The sequence below is a fragment of the Sus scrofa genome, chromosome 7, assembly GCF_000003025.6.
Source record: "Sus scrofa isolate TJ Tabasco breed Duroc chromosome 7, Sscrofa11.1, whole genome shotgun sequence".
In the NCBI taxonomy this organism is placed as follows: Eukaryota; Metazoa; Chordata; class Mammalia; order Artiodactyla; family Suidae; genus Sus; species Sus scrofa.
Window position 1 is genome coordinate 35,226,344 of NC_010449.5, and position 27,355 is coordinate 35,253,698.

The window sequence follows — 27,355 nt, forward strand, 5'->3', positions numbered from 1 at the left end:
CATTTAAGAGTCATTCACATAGAGAGCTGACAGTCCACATTCAGGTTTCTTCGTAATTATAAGGGTTGTTTATCTATATAGCTGTTGATAATGTTGGCTAGTCCTAGACACTGTTCTAGGTACTTTACAAATATTAACTAATTTAATCCACCTGACAACCCTACAAATATGTCCTATTGTTATCTCCCCCATTTTATGGATAAGGAAACAGACTCAGAGAGGCTAAGTAATGTGTCTGAAGTCACACAGAGAGGCTGGCAGTGGAACAGAACCCAGCCAAGTTTGTGGGGTAGGGTTGGATGTCGGCAACTCAGGCAGCTTCAGGGCGGAAGCAGGGTAGAGAGTGTTGTGGGGGTCCCAGGCCTGTTTGCTGTCCTCCAGGCATGAGGAGAGGGTCTTCAGGGGCTTGAAGAGGGATCAGGCGTGGTGTAGGTAGACACAGGGAGACGGAAAGTGTAGCTTGGGATGGAAAAGCATAGACCCTTCCTTGGGAAACCAAGTCCTGGGAAAGCAGGGCCAGGGGCCATTTCACAGGTGCCGCCCAGTGGCCCAGGAAGGGGCGGTATGTAGGGAAGGCTGCTCCTTCCTGGGAAACAGGACATCGTTTACCTTCCCTATGGCTCAGGCAGCAGCTCTGGGGAACTCTGGGTCCCATCCACCCACCCACTGGACCTGGTGGGGAGAGAAGAGCAAAGGAGCAGGCTCCCCAGGATGCCTGGGCTCTGCCATCCAGTCAAGGTACTCGGATACCCCGTAGACTCCCTTTCTTTGCTAGTGTAGCCACAACGCGGTTCAGGACCCTGGCTTCATGCACGCTCAGCCATATCCGGCTTCGTGCCTTTGCTTCCGCTGTTCCCTTGCTCAGAATGCCTTTCCCACCTCCCGCACCCTTCCTTAAGTCTCTCACCTCTTTCAAGACTAGCTCAACGTCGCCTTCTCTTGGAAGCCTGTCCTGACTTCCTCTTCCCCTCCCCCCAGGCTGGACCAGGTCCCCTTTCTCAGTCTCTCTCACCCGACCCTCTGTGTTGTCACTGCCTTGACTCCCTCGCCCCGACCCCGTCTCTCCCCCTCGACAGAGACCATGCCTTGTTTACTCCCGAGTCTTAATCGCGTGGGTCAGTGTCCAGCACATGGGCGAGAAGCTGGTTAAAAGCACGTGTGTTCAAGGGCACCACCACTGTCCTCAGAACCCAGCCCCTTACCCCAGGGTGTGGTTGCTGGGCAAGTGGCCTGACCTTTTGGAGACTTAAAGCAATCATCAGGTAGAAGGGTTGGTCGTGCTGTTGGAGGGCTGGGGGCAATACGTGAACTAAAACACAAAACTGTCAGCACGGGAGTTCCCATTGTGGCTCGGTGGGTTAAGAACATGACCTAGCGTCCATGAGGATACAGGTTCAATCCCTGGCCTCGCTCAGTGGGTTAAGGATCTGGTGTTGCCGTGAGCTGCTACATAGGTCACAGATGTGGCTCAGATCTGGTGTTGCTGTGGTGTAGGCTGGCAGCTGCAGCTCCAATTCAACCCCTAGCCTGGGAACTTCCATTTGCCACAGGTGCAGACCTAAAAAGAATAAAAGAAAAAAGCTGTCAGCACAGTGCCCAGCTCCTTGTTGGCACTTGGAAGGTGGCCAAGGAGAGACGCCATAGCACATCCCTGCCCTGTCACCCCCATGCATGGAGCTCCAAGAGAAGGAACTTGAACATCGCAAAGTCACAGCATTGGTTCCAAGAGCTTTGATGCCGTGACAAGAACCATGAACTTGGAGGCTGTGTCTCTTAGCACCTTCACATGATCAGCCGTGTTACAGCTTTAAAGCCCCAGTCTCATCATCTGTAAGGGGAGATGGTAGTAATAACCGCCTGGCAAGGTCACTGTGACGCTGACATGAGATTACAGAGCTGTGAAAATAGGTGGCCCAGCCCATAGGAAATGCTCAATCATGATTTTTTTTTTTTTCTTTTTAGGGCCACACCCATGGCATATGGAAGTTCCCAGGCTAGGGGTCGAATCAGAGCTATAGCTGCCGACCTACAAAAGTCATGTGTTTGAATCCTAGCTGTCCTATCACTAGCTGTGTGTCTCTAGGCAAGTTACTTAACGTCTCTGAACCATAGGGTTTTGGTTTTTGTTTTTCTTCTTCTTTTTCTTTTTACGGCCATACCTGTGTGGCATATGGAAGTTCCCAGACTAGGGGTCAAATTGGAGCTATAGCTACTGGCCTACACCATAGCCAGGGCAACACCAGATCCAAGCCACACCTGCGAATTTTGCCGCAGCTTGAGGCAACACTGGATCCATAACCCACTGAGCAAGGCCAGGGATCAAACCTGCTTCCTCAGAGACAATGTCGGGTCCTTAACCTGCTGAGCCATAGCGGGAACTCCAGGGTTTTTTGTTTTTTTTTTTCCAAATAACTTCTTTAAAGTGATGCCTTCCATCTTAGAGTGTTCTTATGGGACTGAGAGGCAGCTATAGCCTGGTGTCTGGCAAGTACCAAAGTCTCAAGTACTAATGCTGCTCTGCTTTTACTTAAGAGGCAGGAGTAAGCGCTAATGATACTGGGCTGCTCAAGTTTTAATTAGTATAAAAACTGGTGTGTCGAGGGGGGTAGGGGTCGGGGTTGAGGATCAAGGGTCAGGGTTTTCATCTTTACAGACCAGATAGGAGTTCTGAACGCAAGTGCTAGGAAGTGCTTCCAGGCTTGGGGTGAGATGTAGGGGCTGGTGGGAGAGAGCCCAGTGCAGACCGAGAAGAGCCCCTGCCAGGTTCTTGGGAAGGAGATTGAGCCAGGCAGTGTGGACAGGCAGGGCTGAAGGGGTCCGAGGAGGTCTTCAGTCGAAACGAACCCTGACATGGCATAGGGAGGAAACTAAGGCCCGGAAAGGATGGGCTTGTGGCCCCCAACCCTCAGCTGTCCCATGACTTAGCCCCTGGTTAAGGATGTGTCATGCGGGAGGCTGTGACAGTGAAGTTTGGCTGCACCCAGAGCCCTGGGGGAAGTCCCTGGGGGGGGGGGTCAAAGCAGGGCTGATTGGTGGTGACCTGATGGCTTGGTGGCATAAGCCAGTTGGTCTGTGTTTAGGGACTGGCAGTCCTCATCCCCCCAGGATGAAGGGGTGGGGGGCAGCCAGGGAATGGAGGGCACGGAGGTGCTGGTGTTGGGATGTTTCCTTGGAGAGAAATGTTGGGGAAAGGGGGCAGGTTCAATTTCTGGGCCCAAATTCAAGTCTGCTGGGCTTTGTTCTGTCATTGCTTCCTGTCTTTCCATATTACTTCTCGGTTCTCCTCTGATGGGGGGTCAGGGATCCTCCATTGCTTCTCTTCGTAAAGGGGTTTTGCAGAAATGAATCCCTCTGGCCACCTCCACCTTTCCACTCCCCGCCCAGTCTCAGTGGCCCGGGTTTACCTTTCCAACTAGAGGCAGCTCAGAGCCTGAGGAGAAGCTCTGCTCCTCTGGCCCAGACTTCCCAGTTGCCAAAGGCAAAGATAGGTGGCTTCCTAAATCTGGCTGAGCAAGTTCCAACAACTCCAGACCTCGGCAGCCCCATCTGCGCCCAGAGAAGGCTCACCGCTCAGGGCCTGCGCAGGGCAGTTCTCATCCTGCCGGTGATCATGGCAGGGAAGCCAGAGCGGCAGTGCTGGCCTTCTTGAGTGAATGCCCAGGGTGCTCTAGGCCGCTTACTGACATCAGACCGTTTGCTCTTCGCTGACACCCGGTAAGGAATGTGGAAGATGCTGTTATGACCTTGGCGTCCCAGAGGAGGAACCTGAGGTTCTCAGAGGTTAAGACCTCAGGCTCAGGGCCCCCCAGATAGGAAGGCAAAGCCAGGAGGCAGACCCCAGCCTGTCTGACTTCACAGTCTCTGCTGGAGGGAAGGAGGTGCTAGAGCAGAGGTGGGAGAGAAACTGCGGCCGTGAGAGATGGAAGCAGTTCCTTCTCCTGGTGGAGGAGAAGCAGGCTGCCTTTGGGGGCTCCCAGACCCTCTCCTGATCTCGAGGGGAACTTAGAGATTGGTACGCATTCTAAACTGAGCTCTAGAGCCTGGTCCTCGCTAACGGAGGAAAGCTGCTGGGGGGCTGGGGCAGATTGGGAGGGGGCATTGATGTATGAAGACGGGCTCTGGTGAGGCAGTGACCAGACCACAGCCTGAACGCTGGAGTCCTGGCTTTCAATCCCAGCTCTGTCCCTGTAGCCATGCGATCTCAGATACGACATTTTCTTCCTTGGACTCCAATTTTCTGATCTCTGCCTCGAAGCTAGATGCTTTCCAGCTGAGAGCCTGTGTTTGTTGTTGTTTGTCTTTTCAGGGCCACACTCGTGGCATATGAAGGTTCCCAGGCTAGAGGTCAAATCAGAGCTGTAGCCACCAGCCTACATCAGAGCCACAACAACTCCAGATCCGAGCCACGTCTGCGACCTACACCACAGCTCATTGCAACACCAGATCCTTAACCGACTGAGCAGGGCCAGGGATTGAACCTGCAACCTCATGGATACTAGTCAGGTTCGTGACCACTGAGCCATGACGTGAACTCCATGGGTCTGTGGTTTTAGTCTTGGATGTGCAGAAGGGCCCTGAGAAGGGGAGGAAAGAACAGAGTTAAGAGGGGGTCCTGGGGAGCAGGGCATCCTCAGGAACATAAACATGCCCAGGAGCTGTCGAGCAGACCGCCCTTAAAAGGGCAAATATGCGGCGCTTCACCGGGCCCTGCTCTGCAGGGACTGGACGGCACTTCCTGTGTGGCGGGTCTGGGTCTGCTTCCTCCTTCCTCCCCCTCCTGCGGCTGCTCTGCCTTACTCCCTGTACTCAGGGGAGACTTTGGAAAGATTTAAGAAAGATTTAAGGACAGGTATGGCAGGGCGCCAGCCAATCAGAGCAGTCACAGCTGTGAACAGCTGGGGTAAGACTAACAGGGTACGCCAGCTGTATGCCAGCCCTGCTCCCACCCCCAGACTCCCCACCTCCCCGGTAAAGCCCGGCTCAGGAGCCGAAGGGCGACGAAGGACAGAAGGGAGGGGAGGGAGTAAAGAAGCCACAAGTCGAGGAGGTGAAGGCAGCCCATCCCTCCCTAAACCCCGTCCACCCAGCCTCGCCAGCGCCTCTAGGATCTGCCTTCCTGTGCTTTGTGCCCGGAACCAAGCAGCCTTGCCCTCCAGCTGTATCTAGGAGGCTGATGAAACAAAGGGGACCTGGTCTGGACTCTGTATCCTCAGTCCAAACTGACAACGGGCAGGGGACCCAGGGTCGTCCCCTATCTGCCTGCAGAATTAGTGTTTTACTGAGCCTGACAATCAGGGGCCAGGGCTTTGTCCCCTGCTTGGCCGTTGGTCATTGCGTGCCCTGGAAAGCCTCAGCACCTCCCTTGCTCCCTTGAGTTCCTCAGCCGCTGCCTATTTCGGGTCTTTCCAGCATAAACGAGGCTTCTGCATCAGCCTACAGGCTGTTTCCTCCACCCCCAGCCTCGAGACTGTCCCCTTGTTCCCTGCAAGGGTTCCTGATGGCTTAACTGCTAGGAATCAGGTTTCAACCAAGATCTCTTGACTGATTGTTAAAGACCCCTCTTTTCCTTTTCCATGAGTACAGGTTGTTTCCAAATTGACCAAGAAATATTCAGCACCTACTAAGCGAAAGCCATCATATTAGCCATAAAAATTGGGGGGGGGGGTGTCAAAGAAGCAGGAGGCAGGGCACCTGCCCTCAAGCTTCACTGTAGCTGTGGAGAGCCAGTATTTACATACAATGGCCAATAACACAAGGCAACCTCAGATAGTGTGTTATTTGAGGTGCTCCTGGGTCAGTTAGACAGTTTGTCATAAAGCTTAGAATGCCCTTGTGGCTTATCCAGTTAAGGATCTGACTTTGTTACTGCTGTGACTCTGGTTACTGCTGTGGTGTGGGTTCGATCCTTGGCCTGGGAACTTTCACATGCTGCAGATGTGGCTGGAGGGAAAAAAAAGGAAAGATTAAGTGGAGCCTGTAAAATACTCTTGAATGATGATTAAATGCATCATGACCTCTATGAGAGACCAGTTCAGGTGTCTAAGTGATTAGCTGGATTGTTAGCACTTAGGAACTAAAGCAGTGCTCTCCTTGGGTTCACTAGGAACAAGTTATGCCACATTTATCTCTTTTTTTTTTTTGTCTCTTCAAGGCCCCACCCGCGGCATAGGGAAGTTCCCCACCCGCAGCATAGGCTAGGGGTTGAATCAGAACTGCAGCTGCCAGCCTGTACCACAGCCACAGCAACGCCAGATCTGAGCCACGTCTGCAACCTAAACCATAGCTCATGGCAGTGCTAGATCCTTAACCCACTGAGTGAGGCCAGGGATCGAACCCAGGTCCTGATGGATACTAGTCGGGCTGGTTACTACTAAGCCAAGATGGGACCTCCCACATTTTTATCTTTTATCTTTTTTTTTTTTTTAAGTAAGGAAGACCTTAGACTTGGCATATTTGGAGATCCACAAGGACTCAGGAAACACTCTCCTGTGGTAACTTTAAGAAAAGAGGGCTAGATAACTGCATGGGTTCATGAGTTCAGAGCTGGTCAAAGGGCCGTCCCCTGAGACTGTTAGTGACCAGTTGTTTGGCGTTCCCAGGCGAGGTAGCTATGTCCTCTGGGCCTGTCTGTGTCCTTGCTGTGGTGAACGTTTTTAGCAATGATGTAAGTCAAGACCCCGGAGACATTCTGATCATTCTGTTAGTGACCCACTTCTAGGAGAAACAGCTAAGAGTCAAGACTCAAAAAATACCTTGACCCCTTTGGGTATAGACCCCAAAGCACTGAAAGCGGGTACATATTTGTACATGTTCACAGCAGCAGCATTTTTCACAGTAGCCACAAGGAAGAAGACCCCAAGTGTGTGCCCGCAGATGAGTGGATAAACCCAAAGTGGTGTATCCATGCAATGGCGTAGTAATCCACCTAAAACGGAAGGAAATTCTGCTACAACCTGTATGAACCTCCGGGACAGTAGGCTAAGTGAAATGAGCCAGACCCAAAAGGACATGTGCCATCTGATTCCACTCATGTGAGATACCTTAGATGCACAGAGACAGAAAGTAGAATGGTGGTGGCCAGGGGCTGGGAGAGAGAGAAATGGCAAGTTGCTGTTTAATGGGTGCAGAGTTTCTATTTTGTAAGACTGAAGAATTCTGGAAATGGATGATGGTGATAGTCGCACAATAATGTGAATATATTTAATGCCACTGAACTATACACATAAAAATGGTAAAATGGTAAGTTTTATGTTATAGGTATCTTACTACAATTAAAAAAATTCGTGGAGTTCCTGCTGTGGCGCAGTGGGTTAAGAATCTGACTGCAGCGGATCAGGTGGCTGAGGAGGCGTAGGTTTGATCCCCAGCCCAGGGCAGTGGGTTAAAGGATCCTATGTAGCCGCAGCTGCCACATAGGTCACTGTTGCCGCTCAGGTTCAATCCTGGGAACTTCCGCAGGCTGTGTGTGCGGCCATAAAAAAAAAAAAAAAAAAAAAAAAATCTTGACCCCCAAACCTGTGATGTCATATGAAATAGGGATAAAGGCAAAATCTTATGTCCAAAAAATTAAGATATACAAGTGTGAGGAGAAGATGGCTGGGCAACAGCGTGATGGACAAGCAATGGCCTTGCTGCTGAGCCGGCCCAGATCTGAAAACATGTGCAGGAACCATTGGTCAGGGATGGTTTGGCCCTTTCAGGAAGCCTCTGTGCGGATAACTGGGCTGAATCTACCTGGAAGCCACGTGGCGTCAATGACAAGGGCCAGTGTTCTTCCTCCTGCTGGTCACCATAGAACTAGGCTCTTCCAGTGGCAAACCAAAGCTTTAACCCTTTCTGTTCCAGTGCCCACCCAACTGTTGCGGGGGCGTCTCTCAGTTCTGGCCTCTGGCCATGGTGGTGTCCTCTGTTCTTGGTCAGGATGGAAAGCACATTTGACCAGGTCTCCTTCACTCTCCTGGTTGAGCTGCATCCCAAGGACCAGTCCCATTTCCTGACCCAGAGTCCATGCTAGTGACTCCCTCTGTCTAGCAGGGCAGGTCACCCTGGCCCTATTGATAGTTTACATCCATCCAGCTGCTCCTGGGAGAACACTGCCAGCCTTCCATCCTCGGCTCCCACAGAGGCTCCCACTGCCGGAGGCAGGCTGTGTAACTAGCTCCACGTCTCCCCTGCCAGCCTACTTCACCCCTTCCCTCCCATGGGATGACACCTCTAAACTGGTGTCCCCAGACCCTGGAATGAACCAAGGGAGAACTTGAGCCCTGCTGGAAACCTGCCTGCAAGAGGACAGGGACTAGGACTCCCATCTGTCCAGGCATCGAGAGGGTGGCACGAGGACCAGCTCGGGCCTCCGAGAAGTCCCAGCCCTCTTCTTTCCTCTCGGGGCCCAAAGGAGATTCTGGAAATATCTGTGGGAGAGGAAAGAGGTCTTGGCTGTTGGGTTGAGGGCTTCTGACAGTCGAGCCAAGAAGCTGCGGTGGCAGAGGGACCACATCCCCGGCCACCTGGCTGCCGTGCCTGACCACCCCCTGCTCTTTGTCCTACCCAGGTCACCATGAGGACCTAGGGCATCTGCCGGCGGCCCGTCCCCCTGGCCTGCAGTGACCATGGCCCCCCGCAAGAGGAGCCGCCATGGCCTGGGCTTCCTGTGCTGCTTTGGGGGCAGCAACCTCCCCGAGATCAACCTCCGGGACACGCACCCTCTGCAGTACATGGAGTTCTCCGGTCCCATCCCGAACCCAGAGGAGCTTAACGTCCGCTTCGCAGAGCTGGTGGTGAGCGAGGGGCAGGGGAGGGAGGGCGGGGACAAGGGGGGAAGGGGATGCCTGGAGCAGGCAGAGCGAGGCAGAGGCCAGGGGGACCCGTGCTGGGGGCCGGGGCAGGAGAAGCAGGGTTGCTCACTGGGGTGGACTCCATGAAACGCGTCCCCAGAGGAGTGGACCTACCTCCCATTTCCACCCGATTCTAGGCCTCACGGGGCAGCAGCGGATCCCCTTTCTCCTCATCCCTCCTTCTTCTTTCTGTCTTATGCTGGCCAGGCTATGGCCTTATTCTTTTTCAGCTTTTTGGTATGTGGGGAAAACATGAGTTCCCGCTTTCCTGAGATAGTGCGAGTTTATGCCTGTGGCCCCAGGGTGATGACTGATATTAATCTGAGAATTTTCATGGTCATCCTAATGAAAGGAGCAGGTCCAGGCTTTTGCGAAACAAGGCCGTGAGGAGCCGCTGAGAACATCAGAGCACTTCATGCCTTTTTTTTCTCTTCTGCTCACTGACTGGACTGTCCCTGGATCCTTTGATCTCAGATACAGGAAGAGGAGACCGGGGGTGGGGGTATTCTGTAGGTAGATGCTGGGTACCCAGAACAGGCACCAAATGACAAGAAATAAGGAGCTAGAGATGCCTGGGTCACACCTGGAGCTGGCTTGGGTCTGGGATGGTGACTTCCTGCAACTATAGCCTGGGCAGATGGCAGTGCTGCTGTTGACCCAGGCAGCAGCTCCCCCTGATTCTGGTGCCCATTCAGACCCGAGCAGCCGCTCTAGGCCTTTGTGGGGACCCTTGTGTGAGAAGCGTCACACTCTGACCACAAAGAGACAGGACGGGGAGGACACGTGATTGCTGCCTTTGGAGGTCTGATGCTGAGACAAAGCCTGCAGACCAAAGAAGTCCCCAACCTGGGATGTAGGACCTGAACCCTGGGGCATAGAGCCATAAGCCCAAGGTTATCTGCCACTAGCTCTTGGCCCCTCACTCTCATAGTTGACACGTAGAGAAACAAGGCAGTGTGCTGGGGGATGTGGTTTCAGTCCTGGATTTGGTAATTGATGCATCTGATTAAGGAGACCCAGCTCTTCAAACAGGACCAGTGTAAGATGAGGCCATGCTCGTTAAGTGAAAAAGTGACCTGACCCACCTTTCTCATCACCTCAAGTTCAGGAAAACTCATTGTCCTGAGTTATTTTTATGTTTTTACTTTTTTTCTTTTTGTCTTTTTCTAGGGTCACACCCGAGGCATATGGAGGTTCCCAGGCTAGGGTCGAATCGGCGCTTTAGCTGTCAGCCTACACCAGAGCCACAGCCATGCAGGATCCGAGCTGCATCTGCGACCTACACCACAGCTCACAGCAACACCGGATCCTTAACCCACTGAGCAAGGCCAGGGATGGAACCCGCAACCTCGTGGTTCCTAGTCAGATATGTTAACCACTGAGCCATGACGGGAACTCCTCATTGTCCTGATTTAGACCCTTCCTCAGGTTGGGGGCCCGGGTGGGAGAGAATAAAGTGTTTGCTTGTGTAGAGCAATATTGGGACCTGATCTCTGTTAGGCCTGCTAAGGTCTGTTTTTCACTCAGAATACTGCTGACACCAAATCCATGGGTTTTCCGTACCAAGCAAGTCTCCAGTTTTCTATGGATACCAACCGGGTGTCCTATGATTTAACTCAATTCTGACCCTTACTGCCCCGAACTAGTGCAGACCCCACAGGTGCACTAGACTGCCCCCTGCTTCAGATGCCCATCACAGGGAGCAGGTTCCAGGTCACCCACACTTCTGTCCCATGTCGCTGCAAATCAGGGGTTCCTGGGATTCCGCTCCTTGGGTTTGATGATTTGCTCGGCTAGCTCACCGAGCCCAGGGATACACTTTATGTACTATAATCAGTTTATCGTGAAGGACACAAAGAGCACAAGTGAACAGCCAGACAAAGACCTGCTTGGGGAGGGCCCCAAAGGGTAAGACTCCTGTACCCAGCACAGACGCATCTGTCCCTGTGGAGGTTGGGGTGCAGCACCCTCCCAGCATTTAGATACATTCACCTACCAGGAAGCTCCCTGAGCCTTGCCATTTCGGGGCTTTTAAGGTGGTTTCTAGAATTCCTGTTGTGGCTCAGCAGGCTAAGAACCAAACGTAGTGTCCCTAAGGATGAGGGTTCAATCCCTGACCTCACTCAGTGGCTTGAGGATCTGGCATCATTGTGAGCTGTAGCATAGGTTGCAGATGCAGCTCTGATCTGTCTCTGCCAGGGCCGTGGTGTAGGCCGGCAGCTGCAACTTCAATTCGACCCCTATGCTGCAGGTGCAGCCATTAAAAGAAAAAAAAAAGTGGTTTTGGCATGATAGATTTTTAACTGCATCTTCAGCCCCTCTCCTCTCTCCAGGGTTTGGGATTTGGGGCTGAAAGTTCTAGGCTTCTAATCAAGGCTTTATCCTTCTGGTAACCAGCCTCCACCTTGAAGCCATCTAGGGTCCAGCAACAGTCACTTTGCTAGAAGGAAATTCACTGGAAGAAAATTCCAGGGTATTAAGGATGTAGGAGCTCTGTGTCGGGAACAAAAGATAGTCCTATCACTTCGATCCTTTACGATATTCCCAGGGATGCAGGGGCGCTATGATAGGAACTGGGAACAAAGATCAAAAAATTTATCTCTTTACTGGAGTTCCCACTGGGGCTCGGTGGGTTAGAAACCCAACCTAGTGTCCATGAGGATGTGGGGTTCAATCCCTGGCCTCACTCAGTGGGTTAAGATCTGGCATTGCCAGGAGCTGTGGGTGCAGCTCATAGATGTGGCTGGGATACGGTATTGCTGTGCTTGTGGCAAAGACTGGCAGTTGCAGCTCCAATTCAACCCCTGGCCTGGGAATTCCATATGCTGCAGGTACAGCCTTAAAAACAAAATATACGCACACACACACACATGAATACATATATATTTCTTACGTTATCACAGGCAGGATTTGTTGAGTGGGATGCATGAGTTTGGAAAGAAGGACATGACCAGACATCCCTTCCTTTGGCCTTTTTAGTCTATAAGCATTTCTTGAGCATTTTAAGTGGGCAGAGGTTTTGTTTTGGGTTTTGTTTGTTTGTTTGTTTACAAGATACTTTGGCAAAAGCAAGGATGAGTCAGACAAGTCGTCTGCTAGGACACTAGCATGAGGTATTGGTCGAACAAATGAAAAGTACTTCTTGAGAGACTGCTGTGTGCTGGGCCCCGGGGGGCTGCCAGGGGATTTAGTGAGTCACCAGCAGGTACCATCCGCGCCCCGCCCCCCCCTCCCCCGCCGCCTCTGGCCCCGAATAGGAAAGTCTAATGGGAAAATCAATCTTGAACAGTAGTGCCAAGTGGGGTGAGTGAGTGAGGGGCTGTGGGAATGTCTAGGAGGGAGCTTTATTTTAGCCTGGGGGTCATGGTGGCTCCTCTGAAACAGTGAAACTTCTACCAAGATCTGAAAGAAGAGTGATGGCTGGATGAGTGAGTAATACCATGGAGTTCCCCCCCACACACACACACACTCAGAAGAAGCAGCAGGTGTGAAAGTCTCCTTGGGAAAGAGCTGGGTCCTTGGGGTTGGTGGTGGGGGATGCCATCGCCATGAGATAACCAAGGAGTCTGGATGTGATCCTAAGGGTGATGGGAAGCCACTGAGGAGGTTAAGCAGGGGTATGAGGTGATCCAATCTACTTTCTGAATTCAGGGTACTCTGAATTGGAGAAAAGTCCTGTGTAGACCCTCAGAAGGTTCTTGGAGCAATCTAGGCGAGAGAGAGTGGTGGCTTAGACTAAAGTGTTGGCAGTGAGGATGGGGAGAAGTAGACAGAATCAAGAATTGTTGAGGAGGAAGTACCATAGGATTTGTTGGGATTGATAAATGAGAAGGAATCAGGGGCCACTGGGTTTGTTACATGAGGAAGTGGGTGGATGTTGGGGCCCCAGGATGGGATATGCCAGCGGAGACCCAGGCTCAGGGGACGGGAATGATGAGCTCAGTTTGCATGTTTTCTCTGTACATCACTTTTCTCACCTGTAAAATGGGCTGTAGCAAGTTTAACAAGTGAACACAAAGCACTTAGAAGAGTGCCAGGTACAGAGCGACACTCCATACCTGCGAGAGGTACCTGGAGAATGTCAAGTCGATCGGTACGGGAGGTAGTTGGGGGCCGGGAGCCTGGTGGGCTGGAGGTACAGGTTTGAGAGCTTAGGATAATCACTGAGTCCTTGGGAATGGCTGAGGGCTTCACCTGGAGACACATGGAGGGAGGAGAGAAGAGGACCCAAGATGGGATCTCAGCATCTGATGGTAGGAGAAGGGAGGAGAAGCCAAGGCATCCCAAGAGGAACAGAGCAAAGTAGGAGGGACCGTCTGAGAGTGTGGTTGTCCAGGAAAAGGAGGAGAGACTCAGTAAAGAGGGAATGTGATCCCTGGCCTGCTCAGTGGGTTAAGGATCCTGTGTTGCTATGGGTGTAGGTCAGAGACTCAGCTCGGATCCTGCATTGCTGTGACTGTGGCGTAGGCCATCAGCTGCAGCTCCAATTTGACCCCTAGCCTGGGCACTTCCATGTACCTCAGGTGTGACCCTAGAAAAAGACCAAAAAAAAGAAAAAAGAGAGTGTGGAGTTTCCACTGTGGCACAATGGGACCAGTGGTGTTTCTGCTGTGCCAGGAAGCAGGTTCGATCCCCAGCACAGGGGATTAAATGTGGGTTAAAGGATCCAGCATTGCTGCAGTTGCAGCATTGCAACTGTGGCTCAGATCTGATCCCGGGCCCCGGGAACTCCATATGCTTCAGGGTAACCAAAAACCAAAAAAAAAAAAAAAAAAAAAAAAACTCTACATAGTCATAGCCTGCCTGGGCAGAACCAAATCACCAGGACATGTCTTTTGATTAGTGATAGAGAGCACTGGTGAGGAAAGAAGCAGAACACAGGGTGAACATAATTGCTCTGGAGTTCGGGAAGGGAGGGGCTGGGGAAGGCTTGCCGGTGGAGGCCAGCTTTGGGCTTGGGAATTAGACCTGGGTCCATGGCGAGGGCAGGCCAGGGAGCTGGAACCCACTGCGTAAGGAAAAGTAGAAGAGATTCAGTCTCTGCTGGGAAGTGGCAGATGCACGTAACTCTCTTTTTCTTTTATTTCTGATTCTGACCCCGGAAAGGAAAGACTTCAGAAACTTCAAGCAGAGTCTGGGAGTCTTGACTAAGGACATTCCTGGGAGACAGAGAGAATGGTTCTAGGGAAAACCTTTCTTTAGCATTAGATCTGCAGGAGTCTTTCATTCCAAAGGCAGGTGAACCAATGGACATTGTTTCAAATTCTTCTTGTGTGTGCTTTCCAGAATGGCAGCCACTGGTCACACTGCTGACACTTGAAACATGGCTGGTCTCAACCAAGATGAGCTGTGATGGGAAATCCACACCAGATTTCGCTGACATGACTTTATTTGAAAAAAAGAATGTAAAATAGCTCATTGATCATTTTTTTACATGTTGATTACATGTTGAAATGTCCATATTTTAGATATTTGGAATTAAATGAGTGTATCATTAAAATTATGTTCAACTAGTTCTTAATTTTTTATTTTATTTAAAAATGTTTATTTTTTTGGGGGGGGGGTGTGCACCTGCAGCATGTAGAAGTTCCCAGGCCAGGGATCGAACCTGCACAATAGTAGGAACCAAGAGAACCCCTCTTCTTAATTTTTTTTTGTCTTTTTAGGGCCGTATCTGAAGCATATAGAGGTTCCCAGGCTAGGGGTCCAATCGGAGCAGTAGCCACTGGCCTACACCACAGCCACAGCAACACTGGATCCTTAACCCACTGAGCAAAGCTAGGGAGCGAATCCACATCCTCAGGTTCCTTAACTGCTGAGTCATGACGGGAACTCCATCTCTTCTTAACTTTTTAATGTGACTGGAAATTTTTTAAAAATACATGTGGCTCACATTAGATTTCCACTGGACAGTTCTGATCTATGTGAAGGAAAGCCTTAAATGTTCTCACTGAATAAAGAGAAGAATATTGATATTTAAGACCCTTACAATTTCTTAGATATTACTTTCATTATTTATCATTTTTGAAAATATAAAGATTAGTAATATGCTTTTTTTGGTCTTTAAGTTTTGCTTTTATTAAAAAAACTTTATAAGAATTGAGTTGAAAGTACATTATGTTCGCATTTCTCATTAATGGTTTTCTTTTTCGATGAGCCCCATGAATCATGGATGAAGAATTTTCAATAAGAGAGCTTTTGAGGGGCCGTTCAGCCCAGTCAAACCTATAAAATCATCCCATACTACCTATAGAATTACCCTAAATTTGATGATGTCAGAAACCCCCAGTCCTACTCCAGGGGGAGCATGTACTGCTGCTGGCACCCAGGCTTGTGTGTACACAGCCTTAGCTCAGTGGTGGTGTGGGTGGAGGGCTGCCTCTTGGCAGGCACACCTCCGTGGGAAGCAGACAAGTGCTCTCCTTGAGATGCCCAGCTCCTCATCATGACCCCGTCTCCTCAGGACCCATGCTGAGGCTGGGGGAGCCAGGGACTCTCTCGGGGAGAGACTGGAAGGGCACAGAGCCTTGAAGGATGGGAGCAAAGACCTAACGGGTCTCTCTCGACTGACTGCTTTCTCGGTCAGATCTCTATTGATGGCGTTGATACGCTTCAGGAGAACGAGGGGAGAAAGAAACTCTGGGTGAGAGAGTTAAAAGCTGCAGAGCAAAGAAGGAGATGGGCAGGGAACAGAGGGGGTCCCGGCTGGAGGAGGAGGGGCAGGGGGCAGGGACTGGAGATGAGGGAAGGTTGGCTGGAAGCCCCACCCACGGGTTTGGGGTTGATGCAAGGGGGCGGGGCATGGAGCTGTGTATCGATAGATAAAAAGTCCCTATCATACCTTTGAGACTCTTAGGGAGGGAATTTGGGGGAATTGTAATTTCCTGTATGGCTGAATAGTCCACTGTCGACCATCTCTGGGTTTCAGAGGTACTTCTTCTTGTCTTTGCAGGATGAATTGGATCTCACCGACAAGAACCGGGAGGCTGTGTTTGCACTGCCCCCCGAGAAGAAATGGCAGATCTACTGCAGCAAGAAGAAGGTGCCCTCTCTCTCCCCTTCTGCTGCCACCTCAGGGTCTGCTGCACTGGGCAGCTTCAGTGCTCCCTCATTCGTTTAACAAGTTTTTTTTGGTTTTTTTAGGTTGCTTTATTTTTATTATCTTTTAAGATGATTTTTATTTTTTCCATTATAGCTGGTTTACAGTGTTCTGTCAATTTTCTGCTGTACAGCAGGGTGACCCAGTCACACATACACGTATACGTTCTTTTTTCCCATATTATCATGCTCCATCATAAGTGACTAGATATAGTTCCTAGTGCTATACAGCAGGATCTCATTGCTTATCTATTCCAAAGGCAATAGTTTGCATCTGTTAATTTGGGGTTAATAGATGCAAATGAGTATTTCTTATACACCTGCGCTGCTCTAGGTGTTGTGGGAATGACGGTGACCACCTGGGGACAGAATTAATCCCTGCTCTTATGGAGCTTACATTCAGGGAAATAGGATTCCTTTTTTCCCTCAATCCTATGAGCAGGCGTCCCCTGGGTTGCAGGAGAGGTGCAAGATGGCAAGTCCTGTTTCCCTTCTTGTGTCCGTGCTGGTGCGTGGAGGGTGTGCCACCCTGGCTTACGTGAGGGCAGCTCTGTTGGGAGGACTCGGTTTGGGGGAAGTGAGTGGTCCCTTCTGGTCTTTACCCACCCCCCAGGCTCAGCCTTACTGGGCAGCCTGCATGTCAGGGTCACATGTTAGTCTCTGCTTTCCCCACCCTTCCCTCCAGCTCACCTTCGTTAAAAGATGTCAGAGCATGTGGGAGTTCCTGTGGCGGCTCAGCAGTAAAGAACCCAACTAGTATCCATGAGGACGAGGGTTCAATCCCTGGCCTTGCTCAGTGGGTTAAGAATCCAGCGTTGCAGTGAGTTGTGTTTTGGGTTGGAGATGTGGCTCAGATCTGGCCTTGCTGTGGCTGTGGTATAGGCCCAGCAGCTGCAGCTCCTGTTCAATCCCTAGCCCGGGAACTTCCATATGCTGCGGGTATGGCGCTAAAAAGACAAAAAAAGACAAAAAAAAAAAAAAAAGAAAAAGAAAAAAAAAGATGTCAGAGCAGAGTATCCTGCAGGTGCTTAATAAATGCTCCCTACGCATACTCTGCGCATTGGTCCTCCACAGCAGGGTGCGCCCAGCTGCAGTCAGGGCTTACTTTTTGTCTCCTCCCTTCTGCTTTCACAGTGGCTGTGCCTACTCTCTTCCTCCATCTCTGGGTCTCTTCCCTTCATCTCTCTCTCCCTGTGTCTCTCTTGCCTCCCTTCGATTTTAGCCCATTTCCTTCGCTCCCTTTTTCTTTCTTGGCCCACTTCCCCCCTCACCCTTCCACCCTCCCATTTTTCAGGCTTGCAGCTTGTTCTCTTGAGCTCAGAGTCCAGGCATCTGGGAGTCAGGACCTGGCTATTCCCACACCTGAGGCTCAGACGTCGCCCTCCTGGGAGGAGGCAGGCGGCTCTGGGATGGTTTGGGGCTGTTTGTCCTTCACGCTGCCCACAGCCCATTCTTGGCTTCTTTTCCTACTCTTCTCACTCAGGGTCTTTGTTCCAGCCCTGGCTCCATACGGGGCCAGACCAACTTTAAAGAAGTGGGGGATTGGAGTGAGACACTATGCTAGAGGCCAAGTGCAGTCCTTTATCCCACATTCAGAAGCTAGGAAGGCCTGCAGAGGCAACGCCACCAGCCCATTATGACAAGGGCGTCCACTGACGCTGGAACACAGGCCTGCCAGAGGCCGAGAACCCCGAAGAGATGCAAGGGCTTCATGCACTGCAAGCCACTGTCTAGTATACACACCCTGCATTTATTAAGCGCCTGTGGAATACGGTGCTCTGTGTCAGGAGTCTCATTGTGAGAAAGCAGGTCTCAAAAAAGGCTCCAGTCATGAACGGAAGGGAGGGAGGGAGGCGAACATTGATGTCGGGAACAATTCACCGAATCTCGTGATTCTCTGCTTTCTAAGCTGACTTCCACGTGAGGGCCCCGAACTTAATCCTTTATGCAGCCAAAATGAGGAAAGGGTTGATAACGGCCAGACTTCTCCACCTTCCAGACTAAACTGTGTGTCCTCTCCCCACTCAGCCTCACTCAGCCTTCTCTTTCCGCGTGGTACCGCTTCTGTCTGTGACCCCCTCCCACGTCTTGGCCTCAGGCATCCTAAATAACTCAGCCCGGTCCTCTCAGACGCCACCCCGTGAGCCCTCTGTGTTAGCTGTCCCCCACCCCGGATTGCCAGGATCCACAGCCGACAGTCCTGGCACTGGGCACCCTGCTCTGGCATCAGCCTGTTGCATGGCAAGCAGACACGAAGGCTTTTTGCTCAGTGCTTTCAGGGCTCAGTGACTGACATGATAGGTACTCATTAAATGCACATGGACCGGCTCACTGGGGAGCCAGTGAAGGCAAGAAAGTATGTGTTTTATAATATATTTGGTTTTTCTTCTGTGATCCCCTAGCACTGGGGGTGTTGGCCATGCAGACATAACACATGTAGCCACATGAAATCTCAAAGACCCAATCGAGGCACGTTTCTCACTGATCTAAAATTTGGATTTTTTTTTTTGTCTTTTGTCTTTTTAGGGCCACACCCATGGCATATGGAGGTTCCCAGGCTAGGGGTTGAATTGGAGCTTCAGCTGCTGGCCTACACCACAGCAACGCAGGATCCGAGCTGCGTCTGCGACCTACACCACAGCTCACCTTAGCTCACGGCAATACCAGATCCTTAACCCACTGAGTGAGGCCGGGGATTGAACATGCATCCTCAGGGATCTAGTCGGGTTTGTTAACCACTGAGCCATGATGGGAACTCCCTAAAATTTGGATATTTTTGAAACAAAATCAGGAAGCCCCAGTGGATGGGCTTGAGGGATGCAGGGCCAAGTCCAGGCCAGCTGGTTGGCAGATGGGTTTATCAGGAGGTAGACTTTCATGCCAATTCAAAAGCAGGAAATTGGCAGAAAGTAGATGAGGGGAACATCCACATGGGCCAGGGCCAGGGACCGGAAGGAGCAGTGTGTGCGAAAGGCCCAGAAGCAGATCCATTGGCTAGAGGAAAGGCTGGATCTTCAATCAGCATCAATGCTTAGCCAGCTCCCATCCTCCTGCCTGCACCTGGGGCAGAGTTGAGGCTTTCTCTTAGGAACTGAGGGCCAGCCCTGACCTGGGCTCCACCTCCCAGCTGCGCAGACCCCTCCTCCTTCCCAAACCCAGGGCCTGGGGATGTCCCTTTCCCTCTTTTTGGCAAAGTTACAATTTATTGAGCACCTACCATGCATCAGGCGCTGCCCCAAATGCTTCTATCAACCAGTACTTCTCAAACTGTCTGAAAGACCAAGTTTTCAAATATCCAAACTATCACAGACCAATAATTGTGTAAAATACAATGAGAATGATATTGTCAGAAAAATGAAATTTGATAAAGTAGATATACAGAATATAAACACAATTATCATTAGATTCAACAGACACAAAATTATATTTTATTAAATAAAACAAATATAACAGGGAAAAACAAATTTATTTTTAATTGTACGTGTTGTTCCTTGAAAGTATTGGGAGTTCCCATTGTGGCTCAGCGGGTAACCTGACTAGTATCCGTGAGGTTGCGGATTTGATCCCTGGTCTCGCTCAGTGGCTTAAGGATCCTCCGGAGTTGCTATGGTGTAGGCCGGCAGCTGCAGCTCCAATTTGACTCCTAGCCTAGGAACTTCCATGTGCTGCAGGTACAGCCCTAACAAAGAAAAAAAAAAAAATGTTTATACCTCCATGGTTCCTGCCCATGGTCATCGGCTGGTCCTGAGTTTCGATGTTTGTTTGTGATCTGCATCCTACCCAGGAAGAAGCGGAACCCTGGGGACATTTTTTAACTTTTTCAAAGTCACCCTGTCAAGGCTGGTGGGGAGATGAATCTTTCTGCTGACAGGGGATGAAACTCAGGGTCATGACCATGGGCCTGTCTGGCCAGGTGGTCCATACACCCCTTCTTCTTCTTGTTCCAGGAGCAGGAGGACCCCAACAAGCTGGCGACCAGCTGGCCTGACTATTACATCGACCGCATCAACTCCATGGCTGCGGTGAGCCTCACGCCTCTCCTGGCCCGGCCCCATCTGGAAAGGTCATAGGGAGAGTGGTCCTTGTCTTCCCTGCCCTCCCCCCTCTCCTTGCACCCTGCTCGCTGGCGATCAGCAGCTTACTACTGATTCTCTAAGATTTTATCAGGATCCCTGCCTCCCCTGTGTGACGTTAAAGCCCCCCTTACCATGTAAACACTTCTTAGCCAAGTGTCCATCACACAGGCTGGGCTCATCATTCTCTCCATTTTACAGATGAGCAAAGCGAAATCCGGACCTGAACCCAGGCCTTTTCAGAGCCTGACACGCTGTCTTAGTAAACTGTTCCCAGAGGCGCCAGTGGCCCCTGGGTCACATCCAGGCCAGGGGTGCAGGGAGCGGGGAGATGGGCAGCCCAGCATGACCTGTGCCCCCTTCTCCTGACCTCAGATGCAGAGTCTGTACGCCTTTGATGAGGAGGAGACGGAGATGAGGAACCAAGTGGTGGAAGACCTGAAGACTGCCCTCCGGACACAGCCCATGAGGTGACTCACGGCGCGTGCCCTTCCCTAGCCTCCTTCCACCCAGGGGTCCCTCAACTTCCTTAAGCTTCCCGCAGAGCTCTGCTCCCATCCCGCCCCTTGGCCGACTCCACTCTCCAGCACTGCTTGGAATTCACATCCCAGCTGCCAGAGGCTGCACAGGTGGGGGGGAGGGTAGGTGAACAGGGGAAGATGGGGTACCAGGTCCTCAAGGGCTATCTGAAAAAACTCTGAAGGCAGGTGCCTATTTTACTGGGAAGACAGAACAGGAGGGAGAGTGGGCACCTGCACAGGTGAGCAAGAAAGAGCTCTGAGCACAAAGGGCCCAGCAGGAGGTGCGTGTGGGAGGGAAATACTCCAGCCACTGGGGGGCGATGTGATGTCTGTGGCTGAGATTTCCTTCATCTAGTGTGGGAGCCGCGCAGGCGGGGAAGAGGGGATGGGTGGCTCAAGGGCTGAAAGGAGCCTCTCCCTGCTTCCCAGGCCACGTCATGTAAGGGTCCAAAAGGGCCAAGAGCCACAGGCTCCTCTGTGTCTGGCAACCGGCTCGTGGGAGCCAACTGCTAAATTCTCAGCAGCTTTTGCAAGCTGGTTGTTAAACATAGCTATGTTTGAAATGTAGATTATATAAACTCATGATTAAATGCACGATAGCAAAACCCAGAGTGATTAAGTACTTGCAACGTATCACTCCTTAATTATCTAATGATTTGACGACCCTGTGCTGTTAGGTATACTCTTGACTGTTTTGTGGGCTCATTGTGTTCACACCACTCATTGTATGTGCCTGGTGGGAATATATACACGGTGCAGCACTTCCCAGCTCCACGTGCAATGATATCACATTGATAGTTGAAATCAGCTCTGCTGGGAGTATTTATACCATGGAAATTGGCAAACACCACTGTCAGGCCTTTTTTCTTTTCTTTCTTCAGAGAACTCGTAGTTAAAAGTTTATCAACACACTAGTGTGTGTGTGTGGTGTGCGTGTGCATGCTCAACTCTCTGCCCCTAGGAGCCCGGAAACAGAGCCTCAAGGAGAATGAGAGCCCCTAAATCCTGCTTATTGCTCGGGTGGGGTGGGGTGGGGGTCTGGTGTGGGAAGGGGATGCAAGTGGGGTGGAAGCCTGGTGTGAGAAGGGGGATGCAGGAAGGATGAACAAGTCAGGAGGTAGGAGGGTTGAGGGGAAGTTGCCAGTTCATCTCCCACTTCAATTTATTTCTCTTTCCCTTTAATAAAATTCTGATTAGAAAAGTTACACATCAGCATGATGGAAAGTTTGTGGAATACATAAAAGTGTATAATAGAAAAAAAAAAGCGTCTATTTTTAACAATTCAAGAGTTAAGTTGAATTCTCGCCATATCTGTATAATAATGTAGAAATACATGCAAATGCACTTAGGAGCCAATGTATTAATTATAGGCAGTGGTCCCTTAGCTTCACTTATGACGCTTCCTTAGGTCATTCATTATTTCTCTACTAAATCAAGGGTTTTAAGCCGACAAGTGTGTGTGCACACACTCGCCACAGATAAATTTGGCACCCGGGTGAGACCTACTGACTGTTTATCAGAACAATGTTTTTAAATAACAAAATAAAATAGAAATAGATAAGATTAAAAAGTGAGCCAATTAAAATACAGTTACCAGATATTAAACATTAGTGAGATAGCAATAAATGTACTTCTTTATGCCTTAAATCACCAGCACTAGCAACCATTACAATTTTGAAATGCTGATAAGTGGAAGTGATATTCTGAGACATCTGCAACAACTGTAATTTGAGATGAAAATAGCTGTGATTTCTTTGGGTGACAAAGTCACAGATTCTGCTGATACCACTGGAGTTTATTGCCTACACCCATCACGGAAGGAAAGGCTACATTTCAGGTCGAGGTTACACAAAGTAACAGTGTAATTTTCTTTTCCCATCCGAGTTCACAGACCCCTGAATATTTGTCATAGACCCTTAGGGGAACATAGATTCCAGGTTAAGAACCCCTGAACTTAAGGGTTTTCAATGTTTTCTGCTAACACTCATGATAACGTGGATGTTTTCTTAGAGATCCCTTGCAGAGTACTTTCTCCAGCCTTGGGTCCCCTGTCTGGAAGTCCTTCTTGTTGTCTGACTATAATTCTCTTAATTCCCATCCTCATGGGTGATGAGTCTTCCGGTTTAACAGCGATGATAATTATCCTAATAAATTTCACAATCATCCTTTTTTCATGTTCCTTTATAGCTGTGTAACTTAAAAGTCAATGACATGCAAATGCCTGGTATTTAAAATGCAACTAAAGAGTTCCTGCTGTGGTTCAGTGGGTTAAGAATCTGACTACAGTGGCTCAGGTTGCTGTGGAGGTACAGTGGGTTAAAGGATCTGGTGTTGCCATAGCTGCGGCATAGGTCGAAGCTGTGACTTGGATTCAGTCCCTGGCCCCGGAACTTCCATGTGCTACCGGTGAGGCCATAAAAAAAAAAAAAAAAAAAAAATGCAAATAAGACATAAGTCCCTTGCAAGGTGATAGGATTTAAGTCCTTCCTCCCTCCCTTCCTTTCTTCCCCCCGGGGCATGTAGAAGTTCCCAGGCCAGGGATCAAACCCAAGCCACAGCGAGACCCTGAGCCACAGCAGTGACAATACAAAGTCCTTAACTACTAGGCCACCAGGGAACTCCCAGGATTTTAGTGCTTTAGATTAAAGTTTAAAAATGAGCCAAGTGGCTACTCTAGGTGGGACACAGTGGTACCCAGGTAATGGGATAGCTCTTTGCAAAATATGTACAGAATAATATGCCAGTCAGGATACCTGGTTTGCTGATGGCTCTGGTCTGGGCAGGTTTGTGACCCGCTTCATTGAGCTGGAGGGCTTGACCTGTCTGCTGAACTTCCTCCGGAGCATGGACCACGCCACCTGTGAAAGCCGCATCCACACTTCCCTCATTGGCTGCATCAAGGCTCTGATGAACAACTCCCAGGGGCGGGCACATGTGCTGGCGCAGCCCGAGGCCATCAGCACCATCGCACAGAGCCTGCGCACGGAGAACAGCAAGACCAAGGTGGCCGTGCTGGAGATTCTGGGCGCCGTGTGCCTGGTGCCCGGTGGCCACAAGAAGGTGCTGCAGGCCATGCTACACTACCAGGTGTACGCGGCCGAGCGGACGCGCTTCCAGGTGAGGGGCTGGGGACATGGCCTCCTCACTAGACCATGGGTCCCTGTAGGCTAGCATATTAGTCTGCTTTATTTTTGTGACTTTACACCTCTGAGCCCAGCACCTGGCTCGTATAGGGGCTCCGTCACAAATTATTAAATTGAATGCATTTGCTGGGATCAAGATTTTAGGCCTTGGAGTTCCTACTGTGGTGCAGTGGAGTAATGATCTGGCTTGTCTCTGCGGAGGTGCTGGTTCGATCCCTAGCCTGGCCCTGTGGGTTAAAGGATCAGGCATTGCTGCAGCTGTGATGTACGTAGGTCGCAGCTCTGGCTCAGATTCAGTCCCTGGCCCAGGAACTTCATGTGTAGGAGGTCAGAAAAGAAAAAAAAAAAAAATTTTAGGCCCTATGCCTGGGCCAGTGCCTGCTATGCAGCCATTGGGACCAGTCCTGGGAGCTCAGGTCATGCTGTTGTCTTTCTCCTCACAAAAAGAGACAACAAACTGTCTTGGTACAGAGTAAGTCTCTATACACGTGAACTGTTGTCACAGACCTTATGGTTTATCCACCTGTATAGACTATATGTTTATTCTATCACCAAACATTTTTAAACAGCTGCTTTGATTGGAAAGTGACCCCTGACCCTTTGTAGAAGATGCAAAGGAGATAAAAGGTAGCATCCATGCTACCAGGAGCTAGGCAAGGAATACAGTTACTCTTCATGTCCTCAGGGAACTGGTTCCAGGACCCCCACAGGTACCCAAATCTGTGGATGCTCACATCCCTTATATAACACAGTGTAGTATTTGCATATAACCTATGCGCCTCTTCCTCTAGATTACTTATAACACCTAATATAATGTAAATGTTTTGTAAATCGCTAAGTACAATATAAATGCTATGTAAACAGTTCCCCAGTGTGCAGCAGACTCAAATTTTGCTTTTCAGAAATTCCTGAAATTTCAAAAATATATATGTTTCTGTCAACCCTGGGGTCAGTTGAATCTGCACATACGGAACCCGAAGATATGGAGGGCTGACGAGCTGTAAACAGCTGTCATATGCAGAAGCGGCATTTCAGCACTGCCCAGCAAAATAAACCAAGTCCCCAAGGCTGAGTGGAGAGGAAATAAGGCAGGACCTTTAGGGATGGTCTGAGATGAGTTGGATAGATGGGGTAGGGTAGGGAGAACTGGCGGGGCATTCTGGGTAGTTGGAACGGCAGGAGCAAAGGCATAGAGGCTGGGCTGCAGGATCCCGAGCCCTCCTCTCTTCTTCCACTCTGCCTTTCCACCCAGACGCTGCTGAATGAGCTGGACCGAAGCCTGGGCCGATACCGGGATGAAGTGAATCTGAAAACAGCCATCATGTCCTTTATCAATGCTGTCCTCAATGCTGGCGCAGGAGAGGTGAGGCATCTTCTCTGTGCTCTGACTGTGCCCTGCCTTTCTGACCCCGGAATGGGGAGTGGTGGGGGAGGGGGGCAGTGTGCGAGAGCTCTTGGAGGCAGTGGCAGAGGGAAGGGGCCAGGACACCTGGTTGGTGCGGCTGCCGCTACATCATCGTCTTCAGTTTACCTTTATCACCTCTTGCCTTCTTCACTTGGGGCCAAGAAAGACTAGCTTGTCATGAACCTCATCTGTCACAAGGGGTTCCTAGGGAGCATCTGCAGAGGAGACATCCTGCATCTTGTGTGTCATGGAACAGCCCCAAGCTTGGCTGGCTGGTGATAGCTTAAGGTGGTGGTGGGGTCGTTTATGGGAGGAGGGCAAGTGTTGGCCCTTCTTTCTAGAGCTGTCTAAAGACCTGCTTCTGGACTGGTTTCTGGGTTGGCTGGTCATGCTCTTCTAGCACCTTCTGTTAGGAGGGGTGACTTCTGATTCCCCTTCCTTTGGGAAAAGAATGGGAAATCCCTAGGCTATAAAAATAGCAAGAATCGAGAAGATGAATTTGAAGAGCAGGTGAACTCCCCAGATTCTAAGGCAATCATATGCCTCAGTCAAGGTCAGCTTGTTAATGGTGAAAAGGGGCAATTTAATGCCCTCTGCTTTTTCCTCTTTTTTTTTTTTGCATCCCATCCTGATGACCTGAGTTAGGGAGTTAGGTTGGGGAAATTACCTGTCCCTGAGATGCTGACCTCACTTTGATCAGCACCAGCTACTGATGCTGACATCTGTTCTGCTTAATTACTAACCATACCTCATCAGGTAATTTTTATGAATATCACTTCTGTAGGGAAGTAATACAGTGCCCGTTTACTGATGGGGAAACTAAGACTTTTGCAGAGTCACAAAACTAGTAAGTGACAGAGCAGGGATTTGAAGCAAGATCTGCCTGATTCCAGAGCATGCGCTCTGTATCACTCTTCATCACTGCTCTTTGATGCCAAACACTAAGAGAAAACAGAATACTACTCAGCCATAAAACAGAACAAAATAATGCCGTTGGCAGCAACATGGATGCAACTAGATTCTCATACCAAGTGAAGTAAGTCAGAAACAAACACCATATGATATCACTTATATGTGGAATCTAAAATGCGGCACAAACGAACCTATCTACAGAACAGAAACAGACTCAGACATGGAGAACAGACTTGTGGTTGCCGAGGGGGGAGGAGGAGGCAGTGGGGGATAGATGAGGAGTCTGGAGTGAGTAGATGCAAACTGTTGCATTTCCAATGGATGGGTAATGAGGTCTTACTCTACCCACAGAGAACTGTGTCCAGTCTCTTATAACATGATGGAAGATACTATGAAAAAAATGTATGTATATGTATAACTGGGTCACTATGCTGTATAGCAGAAACTGACAGACCATTGTAAACCAACTATCCTTTTATTTAAAAAAAGAAAAACTGGTAAAGGATTTAAAGGACGCGAAGCAGGAGACCTAAAGGGGGTAAATAACAAGGTCAAAGGATGTCTCCCCCAACCCTTTCTGGAAACTCTGGGGCTTGAAGCCGTTCCGATGAGTTTTCGACGGGGCATGTGGTGGGACAATGACTAAGTGGCAGTGAGGGGTCCACTGGGGACTCTTGTGGAAATGGAGACCAGCCAGTGAGTCTGGTCCTTCCTTGGTGGCCCCCAGGATAACCTGGAGTTCCGACTGCATCTACGGTACGAGTTCCTGATGCTGGGGATACAGCCTGTGATTGACAAGCTCCGGCAGCACGAGAATGCCATCCTGGACAAGTAAGGCTGAGCCACCCATCCCACTGCAAACCTATAGGGACGGTGCCTCCGTGGGGGGTTGGTCAGGACCTTTGTGGAGGCTGCCCTTCCACTGGAGACCACCTGCCACAACCAGCATCGATTCAGAAGCAGCTCTGGGGTTGGGGAGAGGTGGACAGCCATCCCATTCCCTTGTCTCACATCCCCTGTGACCCCGCTGGTCCTCTTTGCTGACCTCCCATCTCATCTCCAACATTACAGGCAGGTGGACCCGGGAATCCTCCACCACGGCCCCTTGGGGGGAATTGGGAAACATGTGGGGGTGGTTCTCAACCTGGCTGCTATCGGGGGCCATACTAGGATTGGTCACAGGGAACCAGGAATGCTAAACGACCCACAGTGCCCTCTCCCTCAGCAAAGAGATGCCCGTCCCAGAGGTGCAAGCCATCGAGACCTTTAGTGACCAAAGGGCACAGTAAGTTCCCTGTGCAGCACCAGCGAGGCCCTCTGGCTCCGCCCTGTTCCTACAGGCTGTTCTATCCCACTAGGTCCCAAGGGA

General features: G+C 50.3%; 1 protein-coding gene across 1 annotated transcript in view; it reads left to right on the forward strand.

The window, feature by feature from the left end:
- DAAM2 (dishevelled associated activator of morphogenesis 2) overlaps window positions 1–27,355 on the forward strand; it is a 158,689-nt gene that overhangs the window by 99,099 nt on the left and 32,235 nt on the right. The window contains 7 exon segments of the mRNA XM_021098661.1: window positions 8,552–8,777; window positions 15,787–15,876; window positions 19,880–19,954; window positions 20,381–20,475; window positions 23,310–23,643; window positions 24,922–25,032; window positions 26,714–26,817. Of these exon segments, the coding sequence (XP_020954320.1) occupies window positions 8,610–8,777; window positions 15,787–15,876; window positions 19,880–19,954; window positions 20,381–20,475; window positions 23,310–23,643; window positions 24,922–25,032; window positions 26,714–26,817 (977 nt within the window). The 5' untranslated portion in view covers window positions 8,552–8,609.